Raw genomic sequence first — 11,594 nt, 5'->3', positions numbered from 1 at the left:
AGACTTGACACCTTCTTTACTTTGGTTTGAAGGGGTCTCACCACCAAGAGACTGACAGCAGGGCAGCTGGCTTCTCTCTGAACAAGAAAGCAAGAGCAGAAGAAAGAACTAGCCCATAGGGAGCCATATCTTTCTCAAGAGTCCATAACTTCCTCCACAATTTGTTTGTTTGAAGGAAGTTTCTGGGTCCAATCCATACTTAAGGTGAAGAAACTGCACAAGATTTCGAGTAACCTGAGGCAGCCTCCTGAGAACATCCTCAGAGAACTGTCTGATCAATAGCAGAAATGTTTGTAGAGAAACGGTTGTGATCCAATTTTACGGAGGGTCTCTATGTTCTTCCTCTATGTTGTTCTTTTTGAGTGTTACATTAAAAAAGAAGAAAAATAGAAAGGTTCTTCAAGAATTTGAAAGAGTGGGTGTGGGAGATAATATAAGGAGTTTAGGCATTTGCTTGGCCTGAAGTTGGCTCTGGTTCATTCCCTGACTCCAGGTATGGTTACCAGAATGACTCCTGAGCAAAGAGCCCCTGCGCTCCACTGGGCATGGCCCCAAAGGTAAAAACAAAAACAAAAAAAAAACAAAACGGATAGAGTACTGAAAGGGTGACTTATGAAAAGGATGTGGTGAAGGAGTTAGCAGATTGGACAATAAAAACCAAAGACCAAGAGAGAGGGGGGAAAAATACTTTACACAAGGAAGTTTGTGGTTAAAACCTAGGATTTCTACGTTAGACGTTATATAATCTTAAAACGCACAAAAAGACAGGGCAAATGGAATACTCTGCATGATAATTTGCGGCTTAAAGACAACAGAGTTCTAAAGACACTCAACTGAGTCCATTCATCAAAAAGTTTTAGGGAGAGAACAAAAATAGTCTGTAATCCCTGAATGTACCTTTGTAAGCAAGTTCTGGGGCCAGTTGGCAAAGACATCTTAATAGATACGGGGGCGAGCTGTACTTTAAGAACTCCACCCATCCCTCTAAATTAAGAAGGTGAAAAGGGAGGGAAAAAATTCAAAATATCTCCTGGAAGGGGTACATTTCACCCCCACCCCGCGTCGCTCACTGCCTGGTACCCCAAGCTGTGGCGACACCGTCATACTCCAGCTCCCCGCTCGCTCCGCCCCAAACCTCATATGATTCAGGTCTGTGTTCAGATGACACTCACTCAGAAGAGCTTGGCACTCTGCCATCTAAAATAGCACTGTCTTCGCCCATCCTCTTCATCTGCTTTTATTTTTCCTTATTGCAGGTAATCACTTTCCGAAATTACATTCATGCCTTTTTTATGCGTATGCCTGACACCTCTGAGATAAATGCCTGACACCTCCGAGATAAATGCTCTGTGAATCTTTAGCTCAGGACGCCTCTCTTGTCTATTGTCTGTAGAGTGAATGGGGAAAAAAAAAAGATTAAGTGAAGCCCTAAATTTATCAGGAGAACACCAACGAGAGAGGGCGAAAATCTGGCGAATAAACTGACAAATTCGCAAGAACTGTGCTAATACAAATTCACGTGTGATAGGAAATTGCATTGGTATCATAGGCAAGTCTTTTTAAATAAAATACGACTCAAGTGACCTAAATTACTTAAACATATTTAGGGCAGCATACAAATTTCCTTCGCACCGAAAGTTTTTCAGCTACAAGCGCTCCCTAAATTGTCTGGATTCGCAAGCAGAAGCGCACCCGCCTTCTTTTATAAAATGTATTCTTGTCGTTATTTAATTGGCTAGCCTGCCCAAGTGCTCAGTTTTCATTGGCTCCATCCCCAGTCCTTCACTCTGGGATCCGCGCATTTCATTGGTCCTCTGCCACAGACAGCCGGCTGCCGGCCGCTTTCGGGCAGGAGGCGGTCCTCGGTGACGTCAAAGCGCTCCCCGCCTACATTCCACAGACTGGGCGGAGACTCCCGCGGGCTCCCCCTGCCTTTGGAGGCGGGTCATGGCGGAAAACTAGACTTTTTATTGGGTACGATAGTCCATGGGAAGCTCCGATTGGACACTGTCTTTGGGGGGAGGTGGAGCCGTAGTTGGATCCGGGAGCGGATCCCAGGAGCGCAGGAGAGTCTCAAAGTTTGTGTCTGGCGTTGTAGTGGAAAGTGAACTTAGCTGCGAAGCGATCTTCTTCTTCTTCTTCTTTTATTTTGGGGGGTGGGGGTGGGGAATGAAAGCCGAGCTGCCTTTACTTTCGAGGCACTCCCTGCTCTGACTTAACCCCTGCCACCCGCGCCCGGCGCTTGGCCCTCGGAGGAGCGCGGACGGGATCCCCGGGCGGTGGTGGCGCGGGCCGAGGAGTGATCCTTCTCTCCTTCCAAGTGCACAAGCGACACGCACACGCAGCCCAGCCCAGGCTTCCCGGGCGGCTCTGCCCCTCCCCCGCAGCCTCGGCCCCCGGCGCGCCCGGACCGCTATGGAGGTGCTGGAGAGCGGGGAGCAGAGCGTCCTGCAGTGGGACCGCAAGCTGAGCGAGCTGTCAGAGCCTGGGGACTCCGAGGCTCTCGCCTACCCCACGGTGAGGACTCGGCGGGCCGGGCGAGGGAGGCTTGCCAGGGACGAGCTGTCACCATAGGAACAGCTGGGGGCCGGGGACCGGGCTGGCTCCCGGGGAACCGCTGCAGCGGGCGGGAGGTGTGGCTTGCCCCGAGGTGCGCCGCTGGCGGGGTGAAACTCCCTGCAGAAGTCGTGACACCTGATACTCTTAGCAACAAAGTATACCTTTCTTCCCGGGGGGGGGGTGGCTTTTCCCCTCCGTGGTGGCGTCCCCTGCACCCCCCGAGTCCTGTAAGCCCCGAGAAGGGGGTGCTGTGGAGATAATGCTTGCTTCTGTTGAGCTTGCTCTTTCCTTGAGCCCGTCTTTCTGCACGGGGAGCTGAAAAGGCCCCTTCTCCTTAAAGGAAGATTGTTTGAGGGCCAAGGAATCCGCTTCCTCCCTCTTCAGAGGAAAGAGCCAGAGGAGTATGGAAAATGTGAGGCTGGCTGCCTATTTCAGAGAGTGCTTTGGAGAAGTCGGGGTGGGATGGTGATGGTGGGGGCGGGGGTTGGGTGTGGGGGGGACTGGTCCCGGTTCTTGACGGGGCTTCTGCCCCAGAGGAACATACATTTTCCTGTTGGAGGTTTGCCTTCGATTGCTTTGGTATTACCTTGGCAAAATGAGATTTGGTTTACAGCACTGAGCACTGACGGTTCTTTGTTTCTTTCCTGTAAGTGCAGAAGTTTGTAATTAGAGAGGAGGAGGAGGAGGAGGAGGAGGAGGAGGAGGAGGAGGAGGAGGAGGAGGAGGAGATCAGGATCAGGATCAGGCAGCCACCACTGTCTTCTAGAGAAAACTCGAGGTTGGGCTGTTCCCCCTGATGATTCTTTTCATGGGGTCAGAGCCAGGATATTTGAAACTTTGACAAAACAGCCTGCAGGCTCCACCTCTTTGGCCTTTGCCTCTGACTGACGTTATTTTGGGAAAAGAGATGGATATCCCTGTGATTTCCACCAGAGCATTTGTGGTGGCTGGAAATGACTTGTTTTTAAACAACAACAACAGAACCCCCAGAAAACGAGGAGTTGCAGGGCTGAGAGGGAGTGGCAGTTCACGCCGGGGCAAAAGCCAGATGCTGAGGGTAACCTGCCAAGCTCCGCTCCCAGCCTTCCCGAGGAGACCACGTGGGCTGCTCCCGGCTGGGAACCCAGATGTGCTTCCTGTCATCAGTCTTTGGAACACATTGACCCTGGAGTGTCTGCAGATAACTGGGGAGTCCAGCTGTTCCGGACTCCAACTAGGTTTAACCATTTGCAGAGGTGTAGTTCTCTATATCATTCTAAAAGAGACCCAGTGGGGTGGGGGGTAGGATGTGGAGGGGGTCCGTGGAAGGGGTATAGCCACTAGTGTTCAGAAGCTACTCCTGACTCTGTGCTCAGAGGTCATTTCCGGCAGTGCTGGGGATGGAACTGGGGTAGGCATCAGGCAAGGCAAGCACCTTACCCCTTCTGCGCTGTCAAGGCACCCGACCAGTCTTTCATGGTGAAAATGCCTCACCCGGCAGTCAAAATGCCGTAGCTTTGGGGTTGTCTCTCAGCTGGCTGTCTGGGTTCAGAACAGGTGTCCACGTTTGCTTTTGTGGCCCCTGTGATGTGTGTGTGTGTGTGTGTGTGTGTGTGTGTGAGAGAGAGAGAGAGAGAGAGAGAGAGAGAGAGAGAGAGAGAGAGAGAGAGACAGACAGACAGACAGACAGACAGACAGACAGATGGGGGAGGGGAGGGATAGGGAACAGCCTGGATGAACTGTATCTAATGCACAGCTTTATACCTGGCTTAAGGGTGTAGCCAGTAGGACTCTTCTTTCTCTCTTTGGCATGAAGCAGTGATGTATGGTTATTTTTGTTTTTTGAATTTTACTTGTGAAAAACCATGTTTGTGACCTTTCTGGGCAACCCCACTGACATAAAGGCTGCAGGTTATTACCCACAAACTGTGTATATTAGTTTGTGTGGAATGAGGTCTTGGATTTAGCCGCACGGATGACTGATTATATTCTTTGGAAGCAGAGGGGAGTGTGGTGAAGATTTGAAAACTTTCCCATCTGTTTCTTGAAGTCTGCTGGATATCCAGTTGCAGAATTGATGATCACCGCCTTTTGTTCGACGGTGTGGGAAGGTCTGATTTCTGGGTAGGAAAAGGATGATCTGATTATGCATTCATTCAAAAACTAACTTTTCTTTCAGTTAAGAGCTGTGTTAAACACTTGGGACATATCCATCAATAAAAGCAGAAATAAATTCTTGAATTTGAGAAACATACTTTGTAGTGTGTGTGTTGGGGAGAGAAACAAATAATAAACATAATAACGTTTTTAAGTGATTTGGGTAAATGAACGTAGAACAAGGCAAGGAAGGAGAGGGAGATAACAGGAAGAAAGGAGGACAGAATATAATATTGAATCTAGTGATCAGAATAAACCTCCCATAAAAAGTGGGTCAGGGACTGGAGAGATAGTACAGGAGGTAAGGCACTTGTCTTACATGTGGCCTACCGTGTTTTGAATCCCAGGCACCATCTATGGTCCCCCAAGCCCCACCAGGGAATTACTCTAGTTCACAGAGCCAGGAATAGTGTCTGAGCACCTCTGGGTGTGGCCCACCCACCACCTCTCTTTCCCAAAATAATAATAATTTTTCTCTCTGGGTCACACACAGTGATGCTCAGGGGTTACTCCTGACTCTGCACTCAGGAATTACTCCTGGTGGTGCTTGGGGGACCATATGGGATGCCCGGGATTGAATTGGGGTTGACGGCATGCAAGGCAAACGCCCTACCCTCTGTACTATCACTTTGGTAGAATCATTTTAAAAAAGAATCATTTTAAAAGAAGAATCATTTTTAAAAAATTAACCTGAAGAAAGGTAAAAAGGAGGCAGAGACATTAGTTCAGCAGGATAAACCAGAGCAAAAACCCCCAAGGCAGGCATGTGGCCAGCCTGAGCCTGTGACATTATGGTTGGGTTTAGATGGTCCCTCTCTGGCCAGTCATTTTCTTTTTAAATGCAGGTTACTGGTGAGATACAGTGCCTGGGGTAGGAAGAACCTGGTGATGGTTCCAAGTTTATGGATTAGCCGTGTGCTTGGAAAGCCTGAAGGGCAGGTAAAATAAAGATTAAGTTAGGAAAAGGGAGGGGGCTGGAGCAATAGCACAGCGGGTAGGGCATTTGCCTTGCATGCGGCCAACCCTAGTTCGATTCCCAGCATCCCATATGGTCCCCCAAGCACCGCCAGGAGTACTTCCTGAGTGCATGAGCCAGGAGCAACCCCCTGTGTATTGCTGGGTGTGACCCAAAAAGAAAAAAAAACATGCAAAAAAAAAAAGTTAGGAAAAGGGAGAGGTGTGTAGTCACTCTTGTCTGGTGAAAGTCCATGTAAGTGGGTCTACTCCTCACCCGGGCACATCTGTGCAGCCCTGCCAGCCCCACGTTTGCTTCTGTGCTCTCTCTCTCACCACTTTGCAGCCCTTAAGTTCTGAACCAGGACTACACTGGCGATGTGGCTCTTCCTGCTGAGAGCGTTGTGTTTCGCATTTACCAAAATTGCACTGCTGGGGCCGAAGAGGTAGTACAGTGGGTAGGGACACTTGCCTGGCACGTGTCCAACCTGGGTTTAATCCTTGGTCCCCTAACCAGCTCAGAGCCAGGAGTAAACCCCGAGCACAGGTGAGTCCAGCCTAAAAAACAAAGAAAAAAAACAAAACAAAACAAAATTGCACTATGGCCCAATGCAGGCACCATTTTTATTATTTTCATTTTACACGTAAGAAAATCAGGGTTTAGTAAGTTGAAGCAAGTAGGTGAAGATTATGACAATAATAAAAACCCAGGATTTGGCTGATCTGCCTGCATGCAAAATCCAAGTTCTGGCCACGATGCTGTCTGAATGGAGGATCTGTATTTAAAAAGAAGAGACCAAGGCAGAGGATGGAGAGGGTGTCCAGAGAATCAGACAGGGCTGAGTGCAGAGGGAGCTAGCGTTTAGCTGCAGCCTCCAGCCTGCCCAGCAGGATGGCTATATTTGTCTGAAATTGGGATCTAGTTCCCACACGCATGGCTGCTCCTGCTGCTTCAGCAAACCTGTCACCTCCCTGATTTTAAGAACAGAAGAGGTTCAACTTGCCCGAGGCTGGGGTTGTAATATCCCTGGGTGCCTCCCGTGAGCCGCCAGAGCCTTGCCTCTGTCATTTAGATGCTTAGGAAGAATTTTTGGTTCAGAGTCACAAAACAAATGAGGACAGAGATTGGCCAAAGGTGGACTTGCTGGTTAGACCTGCAATTATTACAGCTTTGGATTTTCTCTTGAAACTTAAAAAAAAAAACAAAACAACCAACAAGTTCCCATACAGATAATGAAATATTTTAAGCTAGTGAGTTGAACTTTTTGAAAGCTGCTGTAGGCTCGAGGTGGGTTGAAGAAAAATGGTAGGTTTGAAAATGAAAAACTATGGCTCTGGATGGCTTCATGTCATGGTGATCAATCCTGTTCATTCCCCCAAATCAGCCTGGATGTTGGACATATCTACTTGTTAATTTAACTATTGAGCTGGGGGGGGGGGACTTTGAGCCACACCCAGCAGTGCTCAGGGGTCACTTCTGGCAGTGCTGAGACTATACGTGGAGCTGTAAATCTAACGGGTTGGCTGCATGGCGGGTCAGTGTCTTCACCCCTGTAATGTCTCTCTGGCTTGTTGGGCATTTTTAATATACATCCTGTGTTTCTATAAGATCTGGGCCAATTACATTCCTGGGACTTCACTGTGAGATTATACAATTTAAAGAGGAAATGGCCTATGAATTTTATCTATGTGCATATAACTGTCCAGACTATGCAGTAGCTCAAGGAATGAACAATTGTTTCTGGCAAGGGGATTTGGAAGCCTTGGCGGTCAAGCAATGGAAGAAGAGTTATTTATACAATCTCCCTTTCATATTGTTCAGATTTTTATTCTCTGGGTATATTTAGAAGATTAAAAACCACAACTTAAAGGGGTCAGAGCTATATTACAGACGATAGGGCATTTGCCTTGCATGTGGCCAACCTGGGTTTGATCCCAGCATCCCATGTGGCCCCCGAGCACTGCCAGGAGTAACTAGAGAGCATTGCTGGGTATGACCCAAAAACAAAAATGAAAATTGCAAATTAGAGATCCATACAAAGCTGGTCTTAATGCCAGTCTGAATTTCCTTGAGGGACAGAGAAGGATCTGGGGACCTAGTAAAACTAAGACATGCTGAGTCCGTGTCGGTCCTGTAGAAGAATTATGGAAATAGGAGTACTTGGTGGAAAATTATTTTTAATGAAAAATGTAACATTCTTCATGTTTACTTCAAAGTGAAGACTTGTATATGAGGAGCTCAGTGATAATTGCTAACTCCCTCTTGTCTGAAAAGTTTGACAAACTGGAAAACAAGGATCTTAGAAACTTTTGCGATGGTTTTATCTCTTCAAAAGTGTCTGCAATGAGGACTACAAAATCTTCCTGAGTGACTGCAGTCCTGATGGTTTTAAATGCTAAGTTCACATATATGTTCAGTTACTATAAAATGATTAAGTTTTACACCACAGAAATCTTGGTTCTATAAAATGAAAAGGCTGATCTCAATGTGGTAAGTTCGCAGCGAAGAACTGGTCAACCAGCCTGACACCCGCGGGCAGGCCAGTGGCTTCCATATCTACTCCTGATTGTCGGAGCAGAGCTGGCTGATCTCACCAGGGCTGCGTCCCTCTTCCTCCCTAAAGGACAGTGTCTACTGCTCTGGCCTCAAGAGGAGACCGAAGATTTTGGGTTGCTTACTTCCTTTATTATTGACTGTTGGCCAGAACTTAGGGAAGAACCTGGGTCTTCCTATCTTGAGACTCTCATTCCTCATCTTCCGATTACCAAAATTTGCATAAAGGTACATGTTTTCCCCTCTCTCCGGAGGACTGTTCCCCTCTGGTCTAATTTGGCAGGTGATTGCTTGGGTCTGGGCGGCTTACAACACTGAACTGTGTTGAGGAGTGGTGACAGCGCCCCATTTCTGGAGCCCCCGCCTTCACTGTAACTGTGCTCTCTTTCTAACTCCGCTTCTCACAGTAAAAAAGAAGGGGTAATTTTATAAAAGAAATTCAAATATTAGTCAAGCCCAACCTAAGAGCCCTAAGTGGGCACTTATAAATAATGAATACTTTAGGATAACCGGGTAAATCCCAAAAGGACCAGCCTAGGGATGGGGAGAGGAGGAAGAATATTTAGGAAGTGGGGGGAGCCCTTGCTCCACACTCGCCCTGTTCTACACATGCCTCTTATTCCTGGGGCATCCTTTTCATCATTGATTCATCTATGATCTAAGCCACGCTTCTCAGCCCCTTTCAAGCCTTGCTTCCTTTTTAAAAAATTTTTTTTTTTATTAATTAGTGAGTCACCATGAGGGTACAATAACAGATTTACACATTTTCATACTTGAGTTTCCCTCATACAATGTTTGAGCACCCCTTCCTCCACCAGTGTCCATTCTCCACCACAGTGAACCCAGTATCCCTCCCACTTCCAAATCCCATCCCCCCTCCCCCACCTCTGTGGCAGGGCATTCCCTTTTGTTCTCTCTCTCTCTCCTTTTGGGTGTTGTGGTCCGCAATAGGGGTATTGAGTGGCCATCGTGTTCAATCTATAGTCTACTTTCAGCACGCATCTCCCCTCCTGAGCGGGTCCTCCAACCAGAGCTTACTTTATGTTCCCTTCTATATCTGAACTGCCTTTTCCCCCAGCATGTGAGGCCAGCTTCCGAGCCATGGAGCCAATCTCCTGGTACTTATTTCTACTATTCTTGGGTGTTAGTCTCCTACTCTGTTATTTTATATTCCACACATGAGCGCAATCTTTCTATGTCTGTCTCTCTCTTTCTGACTCATTTCGCTTAGCACGATACTTTCCATGTTGATCCACTTATATGCAAAATTCATGACTTCATCTTTTCTAACAGCTGCATAGTATTCCATTGTGTAGCTGTACCAAAGTTTTTTTAACCAGTCATCTTCAAAGATGCCTTGCTTTGTTTTGATGGTCCCTTTGTCCTACTGGTTGACCTCCTGGTTTTGTGCTTTGCTTCCTCCCCCGGTTTATATGTTTCACCTATGATGACCCCCTTCTCCTTTGAAATATCCCCACTTGGCGAAAAAGCTTAGGCCTGGCATAGTATTGCCTCTGAAATGGTACTCATGGTGTTCACAGGGTTAGAGAAGGTGGGCTGGGAGCCAGTCCTGGCCATGGAGAGGACAGCACTGAGTTTTGTCTTTGCCCTCATTCCCAAAGGAGCCCCGGCCGATGTCTGCAGAGGCAGAGCTGCGACAAGGAAGTTAGCTGCTCTTGCACGAGAAATGAGGTCTTATTCCTCGAGTCATAATTGACTCAAACTCAAACTTCAGTGCCTCCAGCTGTGGGGAACTGAAATTGATTTTGATATTTTATACAGTAATAATTCATATATTTTGTTTCAAGAGTTCCCGAGTCTCACCTTTTGTTTGGCCCGTTCAACCAGTCCTTAGTGTCAACATGGACCGTGATGCTCTACACCCAAGGGTAGGTTTCATCGTCAGGTCGGCGGCAGCCTGAAGCAGCTCAGAGCTAGGGGTTCAGCTCAAAATAATGACATCCAGAGATCAACGAGAGATTGTGTCTTCCTTGGGTCCCTTTGAAGAATAGAGGAAATGTTTGTTTTTGTGAAGTCCGCCAGCTGATTTCTCCTTAACTTTATTGGCAAGGATTGGATCCCAGGAACATTAATAAACCAGCGGCTGGAAGAGGGTATATGTCATCTTCTAGGGATGGAGAAGATAATGGAAGTCCAATCAGTAGACCCATTTGCAGTGCCCCTCTGTGAAATAGTCTATTTAACCAGTGACTTTTGTTTTTTGGAGAACTGACATGGCAAATGGAAAAATATTTAAATCTACAATAATTGGACTGGAGCGGTGGCACAGCGGGTAGGGCCTTGCATGCAGCCGACCCGGGTTCGGGTTCGAATCCTCCTTCCCTCTCGGAGATCCTAGCAAGCTACCGAGAGTATCTCGCCACAGGGCAGAGCCTGGCAAGCTACCCGTGGCGTTTTCTGTATGCCAAAAACAGTAACAACAAGTCTCACAATGGAGACATTACTGGTGCCCGCTCAAGCAAATCGATGAACAACAGGACTACAGTGCTATAGTGCTACAATAATTAGCTTTGAGAGCAAAAGATCATACCAAGAACTCAGAAAGCTCTAAGAATATTCTTTAGCTGTGTAACAACAGCTAGTGAAGAAAGACCCACAGAGACAGGAAATAACCTCTTAGAGATACATAAGGCCCTTGTGAAGGGCCCCTGCGGTTGTGTCCGAGCTCACTAACTAGAGATTGTAGAATTAACAGTATTATCTGAAATCTTTCTCTCTCTCAGGCACAAATATGAGGGCAGGAAGTTATTAGCTGAGCCTGTACTCAGACTCCTCATAGAAGACAAGAACGACTTGTTCTGTTAGAGAGCAATATAACGTCAAGTCAACAAGTAAGAAAACAGAGTGACGTCTCCAAAGAAGCTGTTTTCGTGTTGCATTGGGCCATTCAAATCTTGATACGGTCACCTGGACTTGGTTACAGCTTGAACTGCCCGTCTCAGCCTGGGTTTCACCTGTTGGTTGACAGTCTCAGGAGCAAATGGCCCTTGGTCTTGACTGGGCATTTGGTAGAGTTGTCTGCCTGTGGCTCCAGGGAATTTGAGTGTTGTGAGCTATCTTTTGAATGAGAGAGTGCTGTCATGTTTTATGTCCTTTGAGAGTCAAGATTGAATGTCAGCAATTAGATGCATCATCTTTGGGTCACTCTCGAATTTACCCCTCCCTTTCCCTTTGCCCTGACTGTTCCCCAGCTCTCCCAAGGAAAGTTTTAAGTTACTTTCGTTTCCCCCAATTTGAACTGCATAGTTTCTCCCCAAGGCACATAGGAAGTGGTGACCTTTTTTATTTATGGGGTCTCTGCTGCTGAAAGCAGGAGAGAACTTTGCTCAGTCTTCACAGAGGCTCCTTGAGGACCAGACCCATGGCTGCC

At 47.2% G+C, this 11,594-nt stretch overlaps 1 protein-coding gene across 1 annotated transcript in view; it reads left to right on the top strand.

Annotated features, from left to right (window-relative positions):
- The first annotated feature begins 2,106 nt into the window (after window positions 1-2,106).
- CREB3L2 (cAMP responsive element binding protein 3 like 2) overlaps window positions 2,107-11,594 on the top strand; it is a 140,063-nt gene continuing 130,575 nt past the window's right edge. Inside the window, exon 1 of the mRNA XM_055119650.1 lies at window positions 2,107-2,517. Coding sequence (XP_054975625.1) covers window positions 2,416-2,517 — 102 coding nt within the window. The 5' untranslated portion in view covers window positions 2,107-2,415. The remainder of the gene's footprint in view (window positions 2,518-11,594) is intronic.

This window comes from Sorex araneus, chromosome 1, assembly GCF_027595985.1.
Source record: "Sorex araneus isolate mSorAra2 chromosome 1, mSorAra2.pri, whole genome shotgun sequence".
NCBI classification, from domain to species: domain Eukaryota; kingdom Metazoa; phylum Chordata; class Mammalia; order Eulipotyphla; family Soricidae; genus Sorex; species Sorex araneus.
This window is presented reverse-complemented; position numbering and strand designations above follow the sequence as displayed.